This window comes from Sarcophilus harrisii, chromosome 3, assembly GCF_902635505.1.
Source record: "Sarcophilus harrisii chromosome 3, mSarHar1.11, whole genome shotgun sequence".
NCBI lineage: Eukaryota > Metazoa > Chordata > Mammalia > Dasyuromorphia > Dasyuridae > Sarcophilus > Sarcophilus harrisii.
Window position 1 is genome coordinate 358,683,189 of NC_045428.1, and position 26,123 is coordinate 358,709,311.

A 26,123-nucleotide genomic window follows, 5' to 3' on the forward strand; every position below is an offset into this window, starting at 1 on the left:
GAGATTCACAACCCTGGGAATCAATGGTCTTACACTTTTACAGATGAGGAAACTGAGTCAGGCAAAGTGATCTGAGCAGTGGCTAGAAAGGCCCTGAGCCCACTATTCCCCGCAGCTGCTTAGCTGTCCCCCAGCCCCAGGCTGAGAGAGCCCAAGGAGAAGGGGAGGGTCATCCACAGAGTGCTCTGGAGGCTGGAGGGCCAGAGAAAGGAATGGAGGTTCCTTCCAACCCCAGACTTGGTAAATCATTACCAGAAGCCTGAGGAGTCGCACCCAGCCTCAGTCTGCCCAGGACCTCAGGGCCTGCTCCTGTTCCTGAAAAACCAGTCCCGGGGGCCCTGCAGACTCTGGGGCAAGGGGGGCAGGTTGGGCAGGATTCCCCCGCAGCCCCTCCCATCACCCAGACAAAATCAGCCACCCCAGGGCCCGGCCTGCACAGGCCTCGGGGACAAAGCCAGCACGGACTTCACCCACCATGGCATTTCTGACGCCCACCCTGCTTCTACTGGTGCTGCTGGATCTGGGGGCTGCAGGTCCTGGTGGGAGGGTGGCAGGGGTAGGAGTGGGGCTGCTAGGCTGGCTGAGGGAGATGATTCCCCCTCGGGGGAGGGCTGGGGGTCTCCAGGGAGGCTCGAAAGTTCTGCCGGCCCTGGGGGGCCCAGGCGGAGAGAAGGGAGGAGGGTGCTTGTCCCAGAACAGTGAGCACCCGAGAGTGCTCTTCACCCTAGAAGGGGAGGATGGGAGAAGCTGGCAGGTCCAGAATTCTGTTCTAGACCTCATCTCCTGGATAACAAGTGTTATCCCAATACCCGCTGTGCCTTCTCAGTCTGAACACCCTGGCAGAGTGGCCCGAGCCTGCCATCTGGTGGTCAGGCGGGCATTGGCCGGGCTCTGCCACCCAAAGCTGCATGACAGGATGCCAGGGACAGAAGCCAGACCCCCCATTCCTCTTAAGTATAGTAAAGGAGGTTAGGGGTTTTTAAATTTTTGTTTTTTCAGGTGATTCAAGCTTCATTTTTTTTCTAATAAATTTTCTAGTAAATTTTTTTCCAGTAAATTTCTAGGTTTTTTTGTTTGGGTTGGTTGGTTTTGGTTTTTTGCTGAGGCAATTGGGGTTCAGTGACTTGCCCAGGGTCACACAGCCAAGACGTGTTAAGTGTCTTAGGGCAGATTTGAACTCCTGACTTTAGGGCTGGTGCTCTATCCATTGCACCACCTAGCTGCCCCAATTTCTACTATTTCTAATACACATTGCTTTATGAACTATGTTGGGAGAAAAAATCAGAACAAAAGGGGAAAAACCATGGGAGAGAGAGAAAAAAAGAAGTAAATATAGCGGGGGCTGATTTACATTCAGTCTCCTTAGTTCTTTTTCTGGATGCCGTAAAGGAGGTTTGAAGTCCAAGCCTGGGCTGCCTAATAAAGTTAGAAAGGTCTCAGTTTCTCCATCCGGCTTTCTCTCCTTTGCTTTCCTACAGAATTCAACATCTCCAGCATCTCTGGCTTGCTGTCCCCGGCCCTGGCAGAGAGCTTTTTAGTTGCCTTACCTCCCTGCCACCTCACCGGGGGCAAAGCCACCCTGACTGTAAGAAGAACAAATGAAAGCACAGGTGTGGATACCTCCTTCCCCTGAATACCCCATCCTGACCCCCAGGCCCTTTCCTAGTCCTCCTAGTGGATACTTCCTTCCCCGGAATATCCTTACCCCCAGGGCCTTTCCTGTCACCCTGGCCCTGAGTACCTCCTTCCCTTTGTTCCAATCCTTTCCCCAGGTACATCTTGCCCCCAGCCCTCCTCACTCCAGTCTCCGGACTCGGTCCCACCCCTTTTGTCCCTTCTTCCTGCCCAGGGCTGACACATAACTTCATGGTGCCCCCCTGCCGCGGCCAGCGGGACCTGGTGAATGTGGTGTACAGCGGCGGCAGCTTCACCGTCACCCGACTGGATGCCTACCAAGTCACCAACCTGGTACCTGGCACCAGCTACTAGTAGGTCTCTCTCTACCTGGGCGAACCAAGCCCCGGCAGGGGAAAGGACAGGGCAGAAGGCGGAGTGCTGTGTTTCTGAAGGAAGGGGGCCAGGGGAGGGGGCAAGCTCTGCAGGGAGGAGGGCCCTGTTAGAAGGGGCAGGCAGAGCCTGGGCTTGGAAGAGGCACAGATCTGTGTACCTCTCCTCCCACAACTCCCTTTTCTTCCAAGCGTCTCCTACTCCGTGGTGAAAGGGAATGCAGTAGAATCCAGTAACAGAGTCCAGATGGCCACCCTGCCCCGTGAGTAGCCCCCCCCCCCCCCCCCCCCCCCCCCCCCCCCCCCCCCCCCCCCCCCCCCCCCCCCACCTACGGCCTTGGGACCAGGCAGAGAGCTCCAGGCTGGGGAATCCCTCGGGCCCCCTTCCCCTCCTCCCTTCAGCCTCCAAATCTCTCATCATTCCACAAAGGGATAGTTATCGAGTTCAGCTTTGCAACAGTTTACATACATTCTCATTTGACCTGACAGGAAGAAAAGTGGAGACTCTGGGGCTGGGCATGGCACGCACCGGGGGCATGATAGTCATTACAGTGCTGCTCTCTGTGGCCATGTTCCTGCTGGTCGTGGGCTTCATAGTTGCTCTGGCCCTCGGAGCCCGGAAATGAGGCCCCGAGTGAGACCGGTCCCTCCCGGAGACAGAGATGGAGCGGGCTTCCTCTCCGGGGCTTTGGGGGTCCTCTCCCAGGGTACCCCCTCCCCCCAACCGGCCAGCCTCCAACCTTCCTCATTCCCCAAGCACTTGGCCCTCCATTCACCTCATCCCTTCACGTGGTCTTCCCTCCCTCCCCCCCATCCTCCTTTCAATTGGTCTCTCACTCTTTAAGGTCAAAAGCGAGCCAAGCCCGGAACTAAAGGGTGGAGGTGATAGAAAGTTTAGATAAACTCTGAGGAGTTTACAAACTGCCAAATCCCCCACCCTGTCCAGACATCCTTCCCCTACCTACCCCAATCTTCCAATAGAATCTGAGAATTGTAAAAGAAATGAGGTCTCTTACTCCTCCCTAAACCCTACTTGCTCCCAGCCTCCCTCCCCCCAAATCCCTTCCCAGATCTGGGCCACCTGTCCACCGTCCCCTCAGCCTATTCCCTGCAATAAAGTGTGGATGTTCCCTCTGGCTCCTGAGCCTCGTTTTTGTGCTCCCTCTTACTTAAATGCAAAATATTAAAACCAGCAAAAGTTTTTCCTACTCAGTGCTGAGATGAGACCCTCTTCCCCCCTTCCTCTCTCTTCCTCCCCCTCACAGCCCCCCAAATTCTGGGGTATAACTGAATCCGGATTACAATTGAGAAATGTTTAAGAAATTAAGTAAAAACACGATATAACATAATGTTCATTTGTGATTTTCTAAGTCACAGATGGACCTCATATAGGTTTAGCTATTTCTGTTTGAATTTGATACAATTGAACTAGAGGTCCTTTCCAGCTTTAGGTTTAAGATCCCAGGGTCAATCTGCTACAGAAGTAAGATTTAACTTCACATTGAAGAATCAGCACCTTTAGGGTAGACGACAGTAGTAGATAGTGACATTGAAAACTTTTCCTTAAGAAGCCCGTCTATTTGAACAAGGATGACTAGAAGTCCTCAGAAGACATTATCTGGTACCTTTGTCTTAGCCCCAGTCTCTCTCTTCCTCCCCTCCACACACAAATACACACCTTTATTCCCTCAGGCCTGATAGTCCCAAATCTGAAGAACCAAAAGGATTAGTTTTGATTTTGGTTTGTTCCCTCCCACCCACCCAAGTGCAGACAGCTTCCTAGGCTCAGTAGAAAGAGTTTGAACCAAGTTTCAGGGAATCCAGATGCTATGCTCCAGCTTTTCATGAAATACTCTCCCCACTGACCTCCTTCTGCCTCCTGGAATCCTAATTTTCCTTTAAGACTCATCTCAACAACTCCACAAGGCCTTTTCTTGGCTGCCAGTGCCTTTTCTTACAAGGTTCCTTTTCAAATCTGCTTTACACGAGTTTTGTAAATATTGTGTAGATGTGTTGTCTATCCTTATGCTCCATAAGGACACAGATGGAGTGACTTTTCTTTATATCCCCATCAGATAGCATCCCCATCAGACAGCATAGTACCAGGAATATAGCAGGTAATAAATATTTTCTTGCTTACTTAATTTTGTTGTAGAGTTATTCCACTTGTATCTGACTTTTTGTGACCTCATTTGGGATTTTCTTGTCAAAGATTTCCTTATTCAGCTCATTTTACAGATGGGGAAACTGAGACAAACAGAGTTAAGTGACTTAGGGTCTGAGGCTGAATTTGAACTCAGGTCTTCCTGATTTTAAGTCCATTGCTATATCCACTTAGTGGCTCCATTGATTGATTATCCTTTGACAAATTACCTGCTTTCATTTCCAAATGAGAAACATGTTCCACAAAGTTCTTTGTAAACTAAATCAATGTGGATACTCCACCAACCAATTCCAAGCCCTAAAAGGTTGTCTTCCTAAGCTGCTGTGGACACAAAAATATGTTACCTCTTGGCCAGTCAACTCTCTGCTAAAACCATTAGGCTGATTCTCAGATTGATGAAAACATTATCACTTGCCTAAAGCAGGAGTCTTTCCAGCTCAGTAGAACCTACTAGAGTTTGCACAGGCTGAGGACTTCACACCATGAGAGCAGAGTAAGTATCAAAGGAATCAGAATATTGTAGGGGCTTTAACAAATGCTTGGATGAATGAAAGTACCCTAACAAGGTAATGTCAACATAAGACAAAGTGGTCGTTATTATAGGACCTCTAAACACCAAATAGAATAAATAGGTCTTTGTTATCTTAAAGTCAATACATCTAAAACTTAATTTAATATCTTTCTCCCCAGTCCTTCCCCACCTACTTAATTCTCTATTCCTGTACATCACATCATCCTCTTAGTCTCTCAGGCTCCCACCCAGGAATCATCCTGATTCCTCACTATCTCTCATCACCCATATTCAAGATGCTGTCACAGCCTACCAATTTCACTTCTACCACATCTCTCTAATATGTCACCCTCTCACGACCAGCAGGATGATTTCAGAGAGGTCTGGAGAGACTTGCATGAATGATGCTGAGTGAAGTGAGCAGAACCAAGAGAATATAATACACAGAAACAAGATTATGGGATGATCAACTGTGATGGACTTGGCTCTTAAGATGCTTCAGGTCAATTCCACTAGACTTGTGATAGAGTCAGCTGCATCCAGAGAGAAGAGGTGGGAACTAAATGTGGATCACAACATAATGTTTTCACCTTTGTTTCTTGCTTGTTTTTTTCTCTTTTGATCTGATTTTTCTTGTGCAGCATGATAATGGTGGAAATGTTTAGAAGAATTACACATGTTTAACCTATATTGGATTTCTTGTTATCTAGGAGAGGGAGGGAGAAAAATATGGTATGCAAAGTTTTGCAAGGGTGAATGTTGAAAACTATCTTTGCATCTATTTCAAAAAATAAAAAGCTATTATTATAAAAAAAAAAAGAGAAAATCAAAAAATATATACTGACATCTCCTAGTCCAAGCCCTCATCCCTGCTGGTGGGTGTGTCTGCCTTAAATCTACTCTAATCCATTTTCCCATTCAGTCCCTAAAGTGATTTTTCTAAAGCCCAGGTCTAAGCACATCACCTCCTCCCAACTCAATAAACATCAGTGGTTCTCTCTCAGGTCCAGGATCAAATAAAAAATCCTTTGTTTGGTGTTCAAAGTCCTTTATAATTTAGCCCCCTCCTATTTTTTCATTTTTTGATTGACACTTCACCTTTGACCCATCTCTTAATTTGGGACATTTTCTTTGTCTTTCCCCAATCCTGGAACACTCTTCTTTCTCTCCCTCTGCTGGCTTCTTAGGCTTTCTTTTAGTCCCAATTAAAATCCCCTCTTCTATGGTGAACTTTCTCTTAATTCAAATACTTTCCCTCTATTATTTCCTATTTATTTTGTATAGTGCTTGCTTGTACGGATATATTTACATATTGTCTCCATTTTAGATTGGGAGCTCCTGGGGGAAATGCCTCCTTTTGCCTCTTTTTATGACTAGCCCTTAGCATAGTACCTAGCATATAGTAGGTATTTAATAAATACTTATCGACTGGCTATATTTGCATATACATAATGGTATTGAAAAAGAAGCTTAAGTATGAAATTACTCATCTCTATTATGCTTGGCTTCTCTTTTAAAAAAACAAAGTCTATAATGAGATCAACCAGTGCCTTTCAAAGATGCTTTGCTTATCTGCCCTTATTGGTCTCCCTTCCGTAAAAGCAAGCATATTTACCAAAAAGCATTTTCCCTCTTCTCAGGTCCTGTAATTTAGGGTTACTCACTGCAGTAACTAAAAGGAAGGTTCCTCATGGGTATTCCCTGGGATTTTGAAATTAGAGCAAGTAATCTGCTTCTCCTCTCCCTTAGTAAAGACTTCTCCAAATGAGCAATTATGTGATAATGTAGTATCCAAACTAGAAAGAAAAAAAGGGAGAAGGACAATACCTAAAATCGATGTGTCCAAAAGAGATCCTTTAGAGAATATTCTTTATACCTCTGGATTGTCAAAGGGAGTAGGGTGCTATGGTCCTCCAAATGTCACAATAGCTTCTTAAAATTCTTTCAGCTTTTCCTTTATATGGGGAAAACTCAGTCTCAGGAAAACATAAAGGTATATGTTGGAAATGCTCTCCCTTTGGGGTGTGTGAGTTCCAGAATGGTGACTGGTGGGCATGAGGTAAGGTATTATTTATTGCTTCACTTGTAGACCTCAGTTTTGTAATCTTTGAGGAAAATACCTTATTGAGAGACATAAGTATAGGATTGGCAAATTTCCCCAAAGTATACAAGGCTGGCTAATAACTTTCCCTGACCCAATTTGTAGTCTTTCCTCCCTAACTATATGCTTAAATATCTTATATTTATTTCTATTTATTTTATATATTTTTATATATACATATATTTGTGTATTGCCCCATTAAAATGTAAGGTTCATGAGAGCAGGGAATGTTTCATTCTCTAGGCATAATGCCTGACACACAATAGGCACTTAATGTTAGTTGATTGATTTGATTGATTTTTTTATCCCCTCAGCCCAGTATAGTACATAGTAAGAGTTTAATAAAAGCTTCTTTACTAATTGATCCTCCCTTCCAGATAGCCTCAGGATTCTCTAAGTTTCCAGGGCTTCTACACCACACAAATAGAAACTAGGGAAGGGCCAACTAGGATTAAGAGAGAGGGAGGGATTGATTGAATCACACTCAGAAATACTGAGGAGTTAAAGGCTTTGACCCCTCCACCTGTGTGGAGCTCAGGGCAAAAGCCAAAGGAGATTTCTGTCCTTGGAGTATGTTTCTCTCCTCATACTTCCCAAAATGAATCCAAACATCCAGAATCGTGAATTCTGGGAGAGCCTCCATGGAAAGATCCCAGGTCTGCTGGACTGGAAAATGAATGAAGAGTTGAAATTAGCAACCACCACTGACCAGCTACCCAGGGGTGAGTGAGTAATCTAGCCATTGAGTGAAGGGAGATAGAATAGGGCTAAGGGAAAGTGAGATTACATAAGAAAGAAGGGGTGAAAGGACTTAAATTTCCCCTTGACTCAGGACTTTCCTTCTTTTTTGGACCTTCATAGCCTTCCCTGAGTATCAGGAAGCCTGGCTTTATTTTCTGGTTCCACCACTAACTAGCTGTGTAATCTCAAACAAACAGGACTAGAGAGTGAGGCAGACATGTATGTGAATAGTTATGTGTGACTATTAAGCCTGGTGAGAGCTGAGACTGACTGTATCACCCTTGTATCCTTCTCGTTGCCTGATATATAGCTTGTGGTTGGTATTCCCTCCAACTGTAAGGAGCCATATCCAGCTTTACTATGTCTGGGTTAACTAACTCTTCTGTAAAATGAATTGGGTGAATTAACTAAATCTACAATCCGTTTCACCTCCAGTATTCTGCCTTCTTCTTACTGAGAGCAGGCAAGGTTTCTTTATAGAATTCAATACCCCTTATGACCCCAGAGACACAATCAGTTGGAAAAGAACTTATAGGTCAACCAGTTGAACCTTTTCCCCCAATCCCATCCTCCATAGATTTCAAATCCCTTCTAGTCTGAGAAGTAGCAATAATCATAATAGCTGACTTTTATAGAATGATTTAGATTAAGGTTTGCATGTAGTACTTCATTTGATCCTCACAAAAACACAGTGATGTGGGTTTTATAAGTATTATTCTCTTTTTTTCGGTGAAAAAGCTAAAGTAACTTGTAAGATCCTAATAAGTATTGGAGATGAGATTCAAACCCAGTCCTTTTCGGTGCTATTTTCACTATCCTCTGCACCTAGCACAGTGCCTGGTACATAATAAATGCTTCTAGATTGATTATTACATCTCTAGGTTATTAGGCCCCATTCCTGATCTCCTTACAGCTCTTAGTTTTTGTACTTTGCCGCTTAGCACTGGAATATCTGTATTTCTCAGGTGGGTCTGATCCCTTGTCTCTCTTGATTGTAATTAGCTGAAAGAAAGAGACCTGAAAAGCTCTCAATCAAGGGTTCTTAATCCTTTTTATGTTATAATCCCTTGGGCACTCTGATGAAACTTATAAAAAATGTTTTTAAATGCATAAAATAAAAATACATGGGTTCCACAAGAAATTATAGTAAAACAATTATTTTTAATTAAAAAAAAAAAAAACTCAAGGACCAGGTTAATGCTTAGCATACAACAGGTGTTCAAGATAAACTTGAGACTGGTATAAAGGTGGGTAGATAGAGGTGCAACCTTGCTTGGAATAATAAAGATGAAGCTGAAGAATATAAACCCTGGGTCATACTTGGAGAAAAGAAAAGCTAAAATCATCCAATTATTCACTGCAGACCAAACTACTTTTGGCCAGGACAAGTAAATCTTGGTCTTGGTCCTCTGGGATAGCATTCGGAGCACCAAAACGTTACTCTTGTAGGGGTCCTCAACTTTTTAAGTAGGGGGCCAGTTCACTGTCCCTCAGACTGTTGGAGGGCCGGATTATAGTAAAAACAACTGTTTTGTGGATCTTTAAATAAAGAAATTTCATAGCCCTGGGTGAGGGGAATAAATGTCCTCAGCTGCCGCATCTGGCCTGCAGGCCGTATTTTGAGGACTCCTGCGTGAAGAAAGCCATAGACAGCTAGGCAGGCAACTCAGTTCATAAGAATTTAATAAATAACTACTATGTGTTAGGCCCTTGGGATGCAAAAGCAAAAATAAAACTGTCTCTGCCCTCAAAGAGACATATTCTACTGCTGAGAAATAATATGCACTCAAAAAAATTAATATCTAATATATACAAAGTGATTTTCAGAAAAGATAGTACAGAACTAATAGGAAGGAAAGTTAATTAATTTTCTTCCCTAGTTTATTTATTTAACACATATTTCTTTTTTTCTTTCTTTTTTTAAGTATAACTTTTTATTGACAGAACCCATGCCTGGGTAATTTTTTACATTATCCCTTGCACTCACTTCTGTTCCGACTTTTCCACCCCCTCCCCCAGATGACAAGCAGTCCTACATAGGTTAAATATGTCACAGTATATCCTAGATACAATATATGTGTGCAGAACCAGACAGTTCTCTTGTTGCACAGGGAGAATTGGATTCAGAAGGTAAAAATAACCTGGGAAGGAAAACAAAAATGCAAACAGTTTACATTCTTAATATATATTTCTTTATGAATCATGTTGGAAGAGAAAAATCAGAATAAAAAGAAAAAACCACAGGAGAGGAAAAAAGTAGAAAAAAGAAGTGAGCATGGCATATACTGATTTACATTCAATCTCATAGTTATTTTTCTGGACGCAGATGGCATTTTTTATCCAAAGTTTATTGGGATTTCTTTGGAAGGAAAGTTAATTATTAACAATGGTTAATTCTAATAAAGGAGGCAACTATGTGGTAGGATGGAATGCTGGGTCTAGAATCTGAAAGACCTGAGTTCAATTCCAATTTCAGACACTCCCCCACTTCCCAGGCAAGATACTTTCAATGTTTGCCTTAATCCACTGGAGAAAGAAATGGCAAACTACTTCAGGATTCTTGCCCAGAAAACCCCATGGACAGTATTGATGTGCTATGTCTATGGAATCATAAAGAGTCATATATATCAAATAACATCAATATTAACACTAGAGATGGGGTTCCAGAGGACATAATGGTAAAGGTAAGGTAATGGGGGCTAGGTATATACTAGAGATGGAGCAGATGTGAGCAAGCATGAGGGAGTAGGGAGCGTGGCCAACGAGGGAGCTGCAACCTGGGCAGTCTAAGGCTCAGAATCATTTTTAGTGTGTATTTTTTTTTTTTGGAGGGGAGGGTTTAAGCATAACTGTAAGGCAATGAAAACATGATTTAAATAAAATACGGTGCATACCTATTTATAGACTGAGGATGAAAGGGAAGATACAATAAGACACAAACACAGATAACTTTAATAACACAGTATTACAAGTTAAATTTATTAGAGAAGAGTCTGAGTGGGAGATGTGTGTGTATGTGAAAGACAGACAGAAAGAGAGACAGGGAGAGATATCTAGGAGGAGATAGCAGATCCAAAAAGCCTTCATGGAGGAAATGGCATTTGAGCTGCCCTTTAAAAAGTGGGGTCTTTATGCCAATGTTCCCTTTCTCACATACCCCTTTGTCCTGCCCTTTCACCTACTTTTCAGTTACTTCCCTCTCTAGCTCCTGCCCCATCAGAAAAAACAAAACAAAACAAAACAAAAGCCCAATATCCAGCAAGCCCTTTTTGTAGTGACAAAGAAGTGGAAATTGAATAGATGGCTGAATAAATTATGGTATATGCATGTAATGAATAGTATTATTTTACAAGAAATGATGAGCAGACTGATTTCAGAAACGCCTAGAAAGACCTAAATGAACTGATGCTGAATGAGTAAGCAGAAACAACAGAACATTGCACACAGCAACAAGAATATGTGATGATCAATTGTGGTGGACTTGGCTCTTGTCAACAATGTGTAATTCAAGGCAATTCCAATAGACTTGGGATGGAAAATGCCATCTGCATCCAGAGAGAGAACTATGGAGACTGAATATGGATCAAAGCATGTGGTATTTTCTTTCTTAATTTTTTAAAATAATAGCTTTTTATTTTTCAAAACAGATAAGAGAGGGCAGTTAAATGGTACGGCAGATAGAGAGTACTAGTCCTGAAGTCTGGAAGACCTGAGTTCACATTTGACTTCACATACTTTAGTTGTGTGACCCTGGGTAAGTCACAACCCCAGTTGCCTTGCAAAATACATGAAGATAGTTTTCAGTATCACCTTTGCAAAACCTTGTATTCCAATTTTCCCCTCTCCCTCCCATCTCTTCTTCTCCTAGACAGCAAGTAATCCAACATGGGTTAAACACGTGCAATTCATCTAAATATTTTCTCACATTTATCGTGCTGTGCAAGAAAAATCAGAATGAAAGGAGGAAAAATGAGAGAAAATAAACAACAACAAAAAGGTGAAAATAGTATCCTTTGACCCACATTCAGTCTCCACAGTTCTTTCTCTGGATGAGGATGGCTCTTTCCATCATAAGTGTATTGGAATTGCCTTAAATCACCTCAGTGTAGAAAGAGCCAAGTCCATCAGAGTTCATCACATAATATTGTTGCTGTGTACAATGTTCTCCTGGTTCTGCTCACTTCACTATGATCTCCAAGAGGTGATGTCACGACTTGCAAGTGAATTGCATTGAAGTGAGGGAGGGCTGGGCAAAGTCACCTGCCTCACTTTCTCCTCCAGAGCCATCTGGGTTTAGTGCCAGATAGAGATCAGGATGACTGGAGATGATCCTAGATGCAGTAGGAGACCTTGGGCTTTTTAAGGTAAGGTCTTCAACAGGTCTCAGTTTGACATTAGCACCAGTTCATGTAAGTCTCTCCAGGCTTTTCTGAAATCATCCTCTTGATCGTTTCTTATAGAACAATAATATTCCATGACATACATGTACCACAATTTATTCAGCCAGTCTCCAACTGATGGGCATCCACTCAATTTCCAGTTTCTAGTCACTACAAAAAGAGCTGCCACAAACATTTTTGTACATGTGGGTCCTTTCCCTCCTTTAAGATCTCTTTGAGATATAGACTCAGTAGAGACTGCTGGTCAAAGGATACGTACAGTTTGGTAGTCCTTTAGGCCTAGATGAACTGATCTTTCAAACACCCTCAGGAAGAATCGGGGCTTTGGAAACCATCGTAAACTTGTCAGAGGGGAAGTTAGAGAGATGGCATTGTTGGGTAGTGCAAGGCAAGGTAAGGTCTGACAGAGGCTATTAATTTCTATTCTATGCAGATACTTCCTTGGAACCTAATTTATGGATGTGGGTGAATCTCAACCTAGTATGTCCTCCAGCTGAAATGCAGACTTCAAAGCAGCGGGATTTGGTCAATAACCCTCCAGCCACCAGAGAAGAAAATGCTTTTTTTTTAGAGGACAGCCAGCAGCCCCAGGCCTCCACCAGCCAGCAGCCCCAGGCCTCCACCAGCCAGCAGCCCCAGGCCTCCACCAGCCAGCAGCCCCAGGCCTCCACCAGCCAGCAGCCCCAGGCCTCCACCAGCCAGCAGCCCCAGGCCTCCACCAGCCAGCGCCAGCAGCCCCAGCAGCCCCAGGCCTCCACCCGCCAGCAGCCCCAGAACCCCACCCGCCAGCAGCTCCAGGACTCTACCAGTGAACCAGAGGTATGGCTAGAAAGAAGTACTCTTGTCCCCTTAAGAATTGGGTAGAATTAAAAAAATATCTTGTTTCTTATTTCTGACTTTAGCCCTCATTAGGAATAAGAAATAATTAACTACCCTCATCCCATTAGACATTGTCCAACCTGACCCGAGGGACCAATTTTCCAGGAGGAATCTTATCATTGCCTGCCTTCACACTCTAGTTGTCTACAAATATTATTTGAAGTATAAGAGAGAGATGTTTTAGCTCTTTCCCCTCCTTCCTATACTTTCCCAGCTCACTGAAGAGGAGGAAGAAGAGAACACTTCCACAGCCCTCTCAGCTTCCCACAAAGTAGGACTCCTTCGAAAGCGTCAGCGACAGGTGGGCACGCAGACAGGAGCCCGGTGGCCCAGACCTCCCCTTAATTACTGTCACCTAATCGCCCTAGCACTGAAAAACAGCCCTTCTAGAGGACTCAATGTCCAGGAGATCTACAATTTCACCCGGTATGTGCCCAGGGTATGGATGAGGGGAGATGGGAGAGACAGAGAGCAGAATGTAGGAGAGGTCCAAGATGTATAGCTTTTGTCCTTCATCTGCCATTATCAGAAATAAACAGAATAAGTTATCTTCTAGATAATATGCTGGAAAGAGACCAGGTCCAGCGATGATTCAAATTCCCCATAGAGATTTACTTCTTTGATTGAATATTTGTTCCAGATTAAAATACAATTTACCTTTAATTGTCAGGGACATATTAAGTCATAGTAATTGGCTATAGCTCCCATGAATGAACATCAATTCCTTTTTTTGAGAGTAGATTTTATTGAGGGAAGGTCAGTCAACAAGTATTTTTAAACTTGGGATTATGTTATGACAGGGATTATGTTAAGTGCTGGGGTACCCATGGCCCTGGTTCTCAAGGAGCAAACATTCTACTGGGAAAACAAAATGCAAATAATTGTATATGGATATATAGGATAGAATATGTGTACATTTTTACATATGAAATATATATTCCATAGAATATGTATAACATATACAAATAATATATTTCAGCAATATATACTATATTTAGAATATAGGTATTCCATAGAATATATATTAAATATAGAATATATTTAGAATAGTATATATTGCTAAAATATATTCTATTTTATATTTTAGCAATATATATTTATATATATTAGCAATATATACCATTCTAAATATATTCTATATTTAATATATATTCTATGGAATAATAGTAAATAAAATATTATATTTAATAATGCAGTGGGAGAGCAGGTTTTATAGGTAATAATTACCTGAACACTGGCCTGGTTTTTTCAAGGAAAAGACTTTATTATTGTACAAAGCAAGACGGGACTAGTTGGTCTAAGGATGTACTCCATGTTAGGTAGAGAGAAATATCCAGAAGAAGCATATGATTGACAGTGTCAAAAGACTGCATAAATCAGGAAGTATATTGATTGGCAAAAGGCCATAATCTAATGACCAATTGAGAGCAATTAATTATTTTTAATGTCAATTAAGAGATCACTAGTAACTTTGGAGAGAGTAATTTCAGTGGCATGATGAGATCCAGAAGCCAAGATTGCAGAGTTTAGAAGAGAGTTAGAAGAAAGGAAATAGACTACCAAGTATCAGCTTTCTCAAGGAGTTTAGCCTTTGGAAAGAAAAATAGATTGCTTACTTTTTTCCCTTTCTATTTTTTTCCTTTTTTGATTTTTTCTTGTGCATGATAAATGTAGGAATATGTTTAGAATTGCACATGTTTAACCTATATTGAATTATTTGCCATCTAAAGGAGGAGAGTTAGGAGGGAAGGGAATGGGAGGGAGGGAGGGAGAAAAATTTGGAACACAAAAGTTTTGCAAGAGTGAATGTTAAATTATTTTTGCTTGTATTTTGAAAATTGAAAACTATTAATTAAAATTTAAAAAAAGAAAAACAGAATGGCAGATAGTAGGGCTAACTGAGTGTCTTTTTTTTTTAATAAATGCTTAGTGATATATTTTGTTTTTTATTCACCTAAATTTTTCCTAATTTCTCTATCTTCCTGCCTTCTCCCAGAGAGCCATCTTTTATGTCAAATATTTTTAAAGAAAAAGAAGAGAAAAAAACTAGCAAAATTTTTTTTTATTTTTTTTTTTATTTAATAGCCTTTTATTTACAGGATATATACATGGGTAACTTTACAGCATTAACAATTGCCAAACCTCTTGTTCCAATCTTTCACCTCTTACCCCCCCCCCATCCCCTCCCCTAGATGGCAGGATGACCAGTAGATGTTAAATATATTAAAATATAAATTAGATACACAATAAGTATACCTGACCAAAACGTTATTTTGCTGTAGAAAAAGAATCAGACTCTGAAATATTGTACAATTAGCTTGTGAAGGAAATCAAAAATGCAGGTGTGCATAAATATAGGGATTGGGAATTCAATGCAATGGTTTTTAGTCATCTCCCAGAGTTCTTTTTCTGGGCATAGCTAGTTCAGTTCATTACTGCTCCATTAGAAATGATTTGGTTGATCTCGTTGCTGAGGATGGCCTGATCCATCAGAACTGGTCATCATATAGTATTGTTGTTGAAGTATATAATGATCTCCTGGTCCTGCTCATTTCACTCAGCATCAGTTCATGTAAGTCTCTCCAGGCCTTTCTGAAATTATCCTGTTGGTCATTTCTTACAGAACAGTAATATTCCATAATTTTCATATACCACAATTTATTCAACCATTCTCCAACTGGAGTTGTGAACGAATCCAACCATTTTGGAGAATAGTTTGGAACTATGCTCAAAAAGTTATCAAGCTGTGCATACCCTTTGATCCAGCAGTGTTACTACTGGGATTATATCCCAAAGAGATTATAAAGAAGGGAAAGGAACCTGTATGTGCACGAATGTTTGTGGCAGCCCTTTTTGTAGTGGCTAAAAACTAGCAAAATTTATTAATGCATTTTTTGAAATGTGAAAATATAATATAAGCAATGTTCCATACTCATAGACTTCCCATATTTGCAAATGAGTAGAGCAGGGGGTGTTTTCTCAAATCTCTCCTTTGCAGTCATATTTGTCCTTTATAACTTAGCAACATTCACTGTTGATTATTTTGTGGTTGTTATTCTTTCCAATTACATTGTTGTAGTTAATTTGTATATTGTTTTCTTGGCTCTGTTTACTTCATCCTTCATCAGTTCATGTCACTCTTTCCATGTTTCTCTGTATTCATCATATTTGTCATTGTTTATAGCTTAGTAATATTTCATTCACATACTGAAATTTGCTTAGCCATTCCCAATTGGATGAATATCTACTTTGTTTCCAGTAGTTTGGTACCACAAAAAGTGCTACTATAAATATTTTTATATATGAAGACTTTCCTTTTATCAATACAACTTAAGATTTTTTAATGATGGGGGAAACAATGACATTTTTGTAGTCATCAGGAAAATAGCCCGATAAAAAATGAAAATATGTGAGAATGGAGATGATAGAAAAGACAGGATGGAATGGGATCCAAGGGACATGCCGAGGGATTTGCCTAGGAAAGGAAAATGGCAATCTACTTCTCTGTGAGACAGAGTGAAGTTAGAATGAGGAGAAGACAGAGAGTTTTCCTTAAATGACTTCAACTTATTATTTTTTATTTTAAAGTATGAATCGAGGTTCTCAGCTAAGAGGGAAGAGGGTACCATGAGAGGCTTGAGAAGAGATGAAAAGATTTAGAATAGCCATTATGGTGAGTAGGGAGTCAGTAAATTAGGGAAGAATTTTTGCCTTGTTGCTGTGAATCCAGTCAGCTCCATCAGTTTTGTGACTTCTCTTTTCCTCTAGGTCTATTCATTGCACATGAATAGAGTGTAACTAAAGATTGAGCAGAGCCAAGGTGTGATTCTTATTTCACCAATGAAATTTCATCTCTCCAAAATTACCAGTGATCTCTTAGTTGCCAAATCCATTTCTCGTTTCCTAACAGCCTCTGACCCTATTGATCACTTTCTCCTCTTGGATATTTTCCAGGTCTCCACTCACCTCTTGGTTCTCCTATGTATGGTCATTCCTTCCCAGTTTCCTTTGATGCATCCTCCTCCAGATCACACCTTCATACCATAGGGGTTCCTCAAGGCTCTGTCCTGGGTCTTCTCTATTCCCTCTATACTATTTCACATGGGGATCTCATCAGCTCCTATGGATTTAATTACCATTTCTATTTTGATCATTCTCAAATTTACCTTTGTTGTCCCAGTTTCTTTCCTGACCTTTATCCAGTCTTACATTTCCAACTGCTTTTTAGACATCTTGAACTGGATGTCCAGTAGATATTTTGAACTTAATATGTCTATAACTTAACATGTTATCTTTCTCCCTAGTCTCCCACCTCATTACTGTGGAAGGTAACATTATCTTGCTAGTCTCTCCAGTCTCTTACCACCAGCGAGAATCCTGTATTCCCCACTATCTCTTATCTCCATATCCAAGCTGTTGCCAAAGCCTGTCGCTTTCATCTTTGAGACATGTCTAGAACATGCTCCTTTCTCTCCTGACACTGGTACAAACCCTCATCCCTCATGTCTGGATAAGTGCCAAAGCCTGCTGGTGGGTCTGCCTGACTCAAGTCTCTCCCCACTCCAATCCATTCTCCATCAGGCACCAAAGTGATTTTCCTAAGTCCAGGTCCGATCGGGTCACCCTCCTTTCTCAATAAACTCCACTGGCATCTACTACCTCCAAGAACAAATACAAAATCCTCTGTCTGGCAGTCAAAGCCCTTCATAATCTAGCCTGCTCCTACCTTTCTAGTCTTTTTACATCTTACTCCCAGATACATATTCTTCTATCCAGTGATGTCCTGACTGTTCCATTATTAAGACACTCCATTTCCTGTCTCCTACACTTATGCATTTTCTCCTTTGTTCATGCTCTCCTTCCTCTCTTTCAAATACTTACTTTCCCTAAAAATCCCATCTGTCATAGGAAGCCTTCCCTAACCCCTCTAAATTCCAATGCCTTCCCTCTGTTAATTGTTTCCTATTTAGAAACCAGCTAAACAGCTCGGTGGATAGAGCACTGGCCCTGGTTTAGGAGGACCTGAATTCAAATCTGGTCTCAGACACTTAATACATATTAGTTGTGTGACTCTGGAAAAGTCACTAACCCAAATTGATTCATTTAAAAATATATATTATTTCCAATTTATCCTGTATATAGCTTTGTATATATTTGTTTGCATATTGTTTCTCCATTAGACTATGAACTCCTTGCTTCTTTTTGAATCTCCAGAATAGTGCCTGGAATATACTGGACATTAAATAAATTTTATTGACTGAATGAGTGTGCTGGAGAAACTCTTTAAAGACTTGGCAGAGCTGACAGTTAAATTTTCAGTGTGAGCATTTATATCTCAAAAATTAGTCAATCGCTACAAATCAGGCTTCATTTATTGTTTTGGTAGTTTTCTAGATTTAAGAAAGTATTAAAAGTATCTGTAAACATTTCACATTCTCCTTACCCCTAATCTGCAAAACTGATTGTTAAACATTTACCAGCAAACCTCTGGGTGTGGGACATGGGAAAAAGGATAATATAGAGTTGAATTAGGGAAGAGAGAAAATAGTATCAGTACAGGAATGATGGCCTGGGAAAGAATTGAGAAGTAGGGGGAAAATTATGATGTTTTGAAGGAATTTGGGGGGTTTGTGAACATAGAACTCTTTATATGATGGTGAGACCAAGATAGGACCTTCTCTGTATGTGGTTGAGGTGACATGGAGTACTTCATGGGAAATGAGTAGATTAAGGAATCAGAAAGATAGGAAGTCTATATATGTTGAAATCCTTTGAGAAGCAGGGCAGGAAACAGAATAGAACCTGAGTTGGAAGGAAAATATCCTGAGTATTGGCCAATAATAGCTACCAGAATCTTGGTTGGAACAAATTTGGATCGAGTAACGCTCATTAAAAAAAAAAAAAAAAAAAAAAAAGGAAAAAAAAGACTATTAAGTGATGATGTTACAGGGAGAATCTGGAAGAAGCAATGGGGAACAAGGAGTAAGTCTTCTAACTCCTCCACCAAGACCAGTAAGTCAAGATATACTGGTGAAAGTGCAAACAATACTGGAAAGGGAAACCAGAGGAAAAATGTATGAAGTTACTGAACAATATCTCAGATGGGAAAAGTTAGTAGAAACAGCATCAGTTAAGGGCCTCAGTTACCTCATCTGTAAAATCAGTGATGTAAAAAGTCCTTTCTAACTCTAAAGGCATATTTATTTTTTAAAATAATACTTTATTTTCTCCCAATTACATGTCAAAACAATTTTAACATTCTTTTTTATTTTTAATTTTGAGTTTCAAATTCACTTCTTCCCCTCTTCCCTCCCTGAGAGAGTAAGCAATCTTATATAGGTTATACATGTACAATCACATAAAACATTTCTACATAGTCATTTTGTGGAAGAAAATTCAAACCAAAAGAAAAAAAGAAGAGTGAAAGAAAGTGAAAAGTAGTATGCTTCAGTTCATATTCAGACTCCATCAAAGCTATATGATTCTTAAGGCCAACATAGACAGCAAGTCTATCATTTGTTTGCCAAGGTAACACAGGATTTTTTTTTTTTTTTTTTTTTGGTAAATTTTCTTCAATTTTTGTTTTGTTTTGTTTTAAGTTCAAGTGTTTGTGTTCCCTGAACAAATATAAATTGATATTGAGGAGAAATAGTAAGTGGTCAGGGAAGTTTTCAAAAAAGAAAAAAATATATTATTAAGTCACATTTAGACAATCAAGAATTCCCTGTCACCTCTGACCGCCTCCTTGGAGTCTGCAATGTGAAATCTTAGCAAGAATCTAACCTATTTAAACTTCTTCACCATTCAATAGAAAGAGAAAATTGTACCAGACTATACAATTATATAGACTGATCTTTGCAGAAAGATTTCTGACAATTGAGATAAAACTTCTTCTTGATAGAAAACGTTTAAAAAAATAGCATTTAATTCTATGATATTATTAATGAAATACAGGGCCCATCATGCCCAAGACAAATAATTGATACTTCTTCATCAAAAAAGAAAGAAAAGGATTGATGGATATTCTCAGATAAAATGAAATCTTCAAAGAAATATGTCTGAGTGAATGCCTTTGCACAGAGCAATAGTAAGAGTTGGCATGGCAATAGATCTATCAAATAATAGATACTGGTTTTACCATAAAATGGAACAAATGAAATGGTTAAGATCTAAGAAGGGATCTAAAAGGCCCTCTATGGGCAATATCTGCATGAACTCAACCAACTAATTGTAAATCAACTGAGTCATTTTAGGAAAGGAAGGGGTTTCTGATATTAATGTAAGACTAGGGCACTGGCACCAGAAATTATAGAAAGGTCTTCTTTCAGACTAGGCAGCAGAGTAGAGCAGTGGATAGAAGACTGGGCTTGGAATCTAGAAGATTCATATTCCTGAGTTCAAATCTGTATCTCAGATACTTTTTAGCTGTGTGACCCTGGGCAAGGCACTTAACCCTGTTTGTATCAGTTCCCTCCTCTGTAAAATGAGCTGGAAAAGGAAATGGCAAACCATTTCAGTATCTTTGCCAAAAAAAAAAAAATTCAAATGAGTTCACAAAGAGTCAGATATTACTAAATGACTAAATAACATCTTTAAGGAGATTTCAGTTAATATATATTTTGCAAGGAAATGTGCAATATATCTCTATTTGTTGCAAAAATTTAGCACTTACCAAACATCTCCAAAAACATAATCAAGGGAATGGAATTTTATATATCAGAAGTTCACTATTTTCCACAAACTAACAGATAACTGATCCCTGTATTACAAATACAAACCACAAATTATCTTTTGAGTAGTCAACAAATACTGGTTTTGGAACTAGAGCATCATTTAAGATGAAACTGGTGCTTACAGTTGTCCAATAATAATACTGATGCATGAAGATCTAAAAAATTATAGTATTTTATTTTCTCCAGTCACATGTAAAGATAATTTTCAACATTCACTTTTATAAGATTTTTTATTTCTATTTTTCTCCCTTCTGTCCCTAAGACAGCAAGCAATATTATACAGGTTATGTATGTATAATCATGTTAAACAAATTTCCATTTCAATAGTATTGTGAAAAAAGAATCAGAACAAAAGGGGAAAATCACAAGAAAGAAAAAAAGTGAAAATAATATGCTTTGACTGAATTCAGAATTTATAGTACTTTCTCTGAATGTGGATAGTATTTTCCATTTTGGGTCTTTTGGAATTGTCTTTTATCATTTCCTTGCTGAGAAGATTTAAGTCTATGAAAGCTGATCATCATACAATGTTGCTATTACTGTTTACAATGTTCTCCTGGTTCTGCTTCCTTTAGTCAGCATCAGTTCATGTAAGTCTTCCCAGGCTTTTCTGAAATCTACCTGCTCTTTATTTCTTATGGCACAATAATTTTCCTTTACATTCATATACCATATTTAAAAATTGTTTGAGAGACATTTTCATACCAAATACTCTAAACTTCTAAACTACATGGAAAGAAAAACTTTTAAAAATTTTTATTGAATTTTCTTTCACTTTAAAAGATTTTAAAAACTACCTTCTTTCTCATCTTCCCTCCAACCTCCCATGGAAAAAGAAAGAAAAACCCAAATCCTTGAAACAAATATGTATTATCAAGCAAAACAAATTTCTTCATTGGCCATGTTAAAAATGATGTCTCAAGTTATATTTTGAGTCCATCACTTCTCTGTCAGGAAATGGTTAGTCTGGTACATCGTTAATATTCTGGAATTGTGATTGATCAGAGTTCTTAAATCTTTGAAAGTTGTTTTTCTTTACAAAGTACCCTATCCTTGCTTCTAGATTTTTAAAATCATACCTCTCCCACTGATTCATCCTGGATTTTCCCTCGGTGCCTGAGGCTTCGAATCATCCTAAGCATCCATCACCTTGTGACTTTTTCAACCTAAAATATTCCTTTGTAGGCTCTGCCCCTTTCTCTCACTGGAGAGTTATTCTGGAGCCTTTATATTGTGGAGGTTGTTGCTGTTTGTCCTTCATTCCTGAAGACCTTGATTGCAGGGAGGCGATGCCATGACTTGCAAGTGAATTGGATTCAAGTGAGGGAGGTTGTGCAAAGTCACCTGACTCACTTTCCGCTCCAGAGCCACCTGAGTCCAGTGGCCAGGTCACAAACTGGTCATCCTTTCCCTGCTAGTCCTGTTCTTGGCTTCCAGACTTCAAAAAGAAGCTTCCTCTCCTATGGAACTTTCATTCCTTACCCCCACCACACTTTTTGTCTCCCTTTTGAATGTAGAATATAAGAATTACATGAGAATGTAACCGCCTTAAGAGCAGGAAATATCTTTCTATTTTTATTTATATCCCCAACATTTAGTACATAGTAAGAGCTTGATAAATGTTCCCTTCCCAACATTTTTATTCAATTACAAAAAGGAATCATTTTGCTCATCCATGTAATAGTCTGCTGAACATTAAATACAAAAGAATCTTAGTGGGATAGCAGTTTCTCCCAGAACTATTTATTTGCAAAGCACTTTCCTCACATACAGGAAAGGTGAGTAGTATTACAGATATAACTCCCATTTTATATATGAATAAACTGAAGCCCAATTTTGGTCATACAATGAGTCTTAGATTTCTTTTTAAAAACACTTGTTTTTTTAAAAAGTAAAAAGTAACTTTTATGAATGCTTTTTGTTTTGGATTAGAAATTAGAAATTTGGAGAAAAATAGTCAAAATCAACATTCAACTTATGTGCATATGCAACATTCCATACTCATTTCTGCTTCCCTCAACAAAAGGAAGGGGGTGTTTGTTTTTTTTTTTTTGTTGTTTTTTTTTTGTTTTTTGTTTTTTTTCTGGAAGCAATCAGATTTAAGTGACTTGCCCAAGTGTCTGAGACCTGAATTCAAGTCCATATGACTCCAAGGTCAGTATTGTATCCACTGTACTACCTAACTGCTCATAAAAAGTAGATCTTAACAGGTTTCAAATCCGGGTCTCCGGGCCATGCTCTTTACATTATGACAGCTAAAGGTTAGAGCTGGATTTCTGAGCTCCTTAGAGGTTAGGAGAGATTGGAGGGAGCACTGGGTTCAGCTAAATCTCTTTTATCCTCCCGCAGACAACACTTCCCCTTTTTCCAGACAGCTCCAGAGGGCTGGAAAAACACAGTTCGCCACAACCTCTGCTTTCGGGGCAGTTTTGAGAAGGCCCCACTGAGCCCAGAGAGGGAAACCACCATGAGTCGCCCTCGCTCCTGCCGGTGGCGTCTCACGGAGGAAGGCTACCGGCGCTTTGCTGAGGAAGCCAGGGCTTTGGCATCTGCCCGGTTCCACAACATCCAAAAGTCCATGAGTCAGCCAGGTAAGACAGGTGATTGAGGAGGGAGATTCTTCTGGACAAGAACTGAGCCAGGACCACGGAGAAGTGATCAGCCATCTGACTTAGGCTCTTCAAGAGGGACAGGGAATATGAAGAGCCCACAGGGGACCAGCTTTGGCCTGAGCTCCTGATAGAATGCAGAGTATTGGACAGGAAGCCGGGAGACTTGACTCTGCCCAGCAGATAAGCCGTTTTACCATTTGGAGCCTAAGTTTCCTTCCCATAAAAATGAACACTTTTGGGTCTCTCCCAGCTTTGAAAGTTGACAGAGATCTAAACCTCCCACTCCCATGGGGCTATCTAGACTGCTGGTCAACTCTGTTATTCTTTGTCTTTTACAGAAATGATGTCTATTCTCTTTGACCTCTGACTGCCAAGGCAAGTGGCACAGCAAGGAAAATTCATGCTTAAAGTCCCCAGTGCCTGTTATTCTCTATCAACTTACAAGTGGTGCTCTGTACAAGTGGTCTTCTTTGAGAGGAGGAGGTATTCTTGAGGGAGGGGGCTGGGTATTTTTGCCCAATTTCCCAATAGCCATTGGTTTTCCTTCATTAAATTCATTAACTTCTTTATGAAGAATCTCCTCATTGGGGGTTAGGACTGAGGGCTGGGGGAGACATATCTGTTCCTGAGAAGTGCCTTATTTTTACTGATTTTTTGCCTAGTGGCTAGAATCTGGGGGAAGATATTAAAGAAATACAAACATCAACCACTTGATAGGTACAAGACACTGCTGGGGAAGATACCAAAATAAGAAAAAAATTCCTGCTTTCAATTCAACAAAGGTTTATCATTCTAGGTGTGGGGAGGACAGCTAGGTGGAGCAATGGATAGAGCATCAGGTCTGGAGTCAGGAAGATTCATCTTTTTTTTTTTGAGTATTTATCTATTTATTTATTTAATATTTTTCCCATTTACATTCCAAACAATTTTTTTACATTTGTTTTTAAATTTTTTGAGTTCTAGGTTTTCTCCTTTTTCCCCACCCACAATTAAAAAACCATATGTGAGATTATGCAAAACATTTCCATAAAAGTCAAGTTGTGAAAGAAAACATAGATGTCCCACCTTAATGAAAATAAAGACCCTCAAGAAAAATTAAGCTAAAAATAGAGAGAGAAATAGAAAGAGTTATAGAAAGCTTCAATCTGTATTCAGAGTTAATCATTCCTTCTCTGAGTATTAATAGGATTTTTCATCATAAATCCTTCAGAATATTTGTGGATAATTGTACTACTGAGAATAACAAAGTCATTTATAGCTAGCTGATCATCACACAATATTGCTATTAATTCTATATATATGTTTATCCAATAAATATGCATACATATTTATACAATTATGGTGCCACACACAAAAAATCAAATCAAACCAGTAAAAAAAGAGAGAAGGCAAAACAAAATGCAAGCAAACAATAAAAAGAATGAAAACATTATGTTGTGATCCACACTCAGTTCCCACAGGCCTCTCTCTGTGTGTAGATGGCTCTCTTCATCACTGAACAATTGGAACTGGTTTGAATCATCTCATTGTTGAAGAGAGCCGCTTCCATCAGAACTGATCATCACGTAATCTTGATATTGCCGTATATGATGATCTCCTGGTTCTGCTCATTTATTTAGCATAAATTCCTGTAACTCCCCAGGCCTTTCTGAAATCTTCCTGCTGATCATTTCTTATAGAACAATATATACCATAATTTATTCAGCCATTCTCCAATTGATGGGCATCACTCAGTTTCCGGTTTCTGGCCACTACAAAAAGGGCTGCTATAATGTCCAGACTAACTCTGTGGAGGACCCCGGGATCAGCCCTAGTCCTTGATCTTAGTGAAGGAGTGAAGGAGGCAGGGGGCCATGTGGCCAGTCAAAGAATCTGGAGCCTGAAGTCTTCTCTGAGTCTGTGTCTGAGACTCCCTTTAAATACTCCAGTACAATTGCATCACTACCTCACACTGACACTGAGCATGCGCAACAGTAGCCATTACTATAGTAGCATTACATCACAGCACTTTATATGTACTTAACAGTGATTACATCATTAGCTGGAGAAGACATCATCAATCATATGAGTCTTAGGTATATCTTAAGTATATAAGTTCTGGCCCTCTACAGGCTGCCACAAACATTTTGGCACATATGGGTCCCTTTCCCTTCTTTAGTGTCTCCTTGGAGACACTAAAGCCCAGCAGTAGCACTGCTCGATTAAAGGGTATGAACAGTTTGATAACTTTTTGGGCATAATTCCAGATTGCCCTCTAGAATGGCTGGATTTGTTCACAACTCCACCAACAATGCATCAGTGTCCCAGTTTTCCCGAATCCCCTCCAATATTCATCATTATCTTTTCCTGTCATCTTAGCCAATCTGACACATGTGTAGTGGTATCTCAGAGTTGTCTTAATTTGCATTTCTCTGATTAATAGTGATTTGGAATATTCTTTCATATGAGTGGAAATAGTAGGAAGACTCATCTTAAATGGAGTTCAAATATGATTTCTTATACAAGTTGGGTGACCCACCACTCCCATTTGCCTCAGTTTCTTCATCTGTAAAATAAGAAGGAAATGGAAGCCACTCCAGAGAGTTTGCTGAAAAAAACTCAGATGCAATTGGGAACAGCTAAAAAACCCTCAACAGATTAGACTGTAAGCTCCAAGGGCAGGGACTGGTTTTTCCCATCCTTATTTCTTTCCCTAGCACTTAGAACAGTGTCATGCCTGAAATAAATAAAATAAAACAACAAATGTGCAGGGAAGGTGCTATGCTGCATGGTAGGTGCTGAGGGGTACAAAGACAATTTAAGCTTTTTGAGGAACTTTTATATATTAAGTTCCTCAAAAAGCTTAAATTCAGCTGGAGAATTGGGAGAGAAACAATAATATAACATGTACACAGAGAAGCATTATATTAGGAAGTATGAGAGCTATAGATTCAAGTCAATTTTTAATAGCATTTTATTTTCCAGATATACATACAA

At 39.9% G+C, this 26,123-nt stretch overlaps 2 protein-coding genes across 2 annotated transcripts; both read left to right on the top strand.

Moving 5' to 3' along the window:
* The first annotated feature begins 411 nt into the window (after positions 1–411).
* Positions 412–3,134, top strand: UPK2 (uroplakin 2). Its single transcript, XM_031957220.1, has 5 exons — positions 412–533; positions 1,479–1,610; positions 1,850–1,988; positions 2,199–2,269; positions 2,496–3,134. The coding sequence occupies exons 1-5, from the start codon at positions 476–478 to the stop codon at positions 2,630–2,632; spliced, it is 537 nt and encodes a 178-aa protein (XP_031813080.1). The 5' UTR covers positions 412–475; the 3' UTR covers positions 2,633–3,134.
* A 4,117-nt stretch (positions 3,135–7,251) lies between these two features.
* On the top strand, positions 7,252–23,716 carry FOXR1 (forkhead box R1). The gene is made up of 5 exons (XM_031960105.1): positions 7,252–7,504; positions 12,357–12,562; positions 13,017–13,228; positions 22,885–23,126; positions 23,486–23,716. Exons 1-5 carry the CDS (start codon positions 7,381–7,383, stop codon positions 23,512–23,514), a joined length of 813 nt encoding a protein of 270 aa, XP_031815965.1. The 5' UTR covers positions 7,252–7,380; the 3' UTR covers positions 23,515–23,716.
* Positions 23,717–26,123: the final 2,407 nt, after the last annotated feature.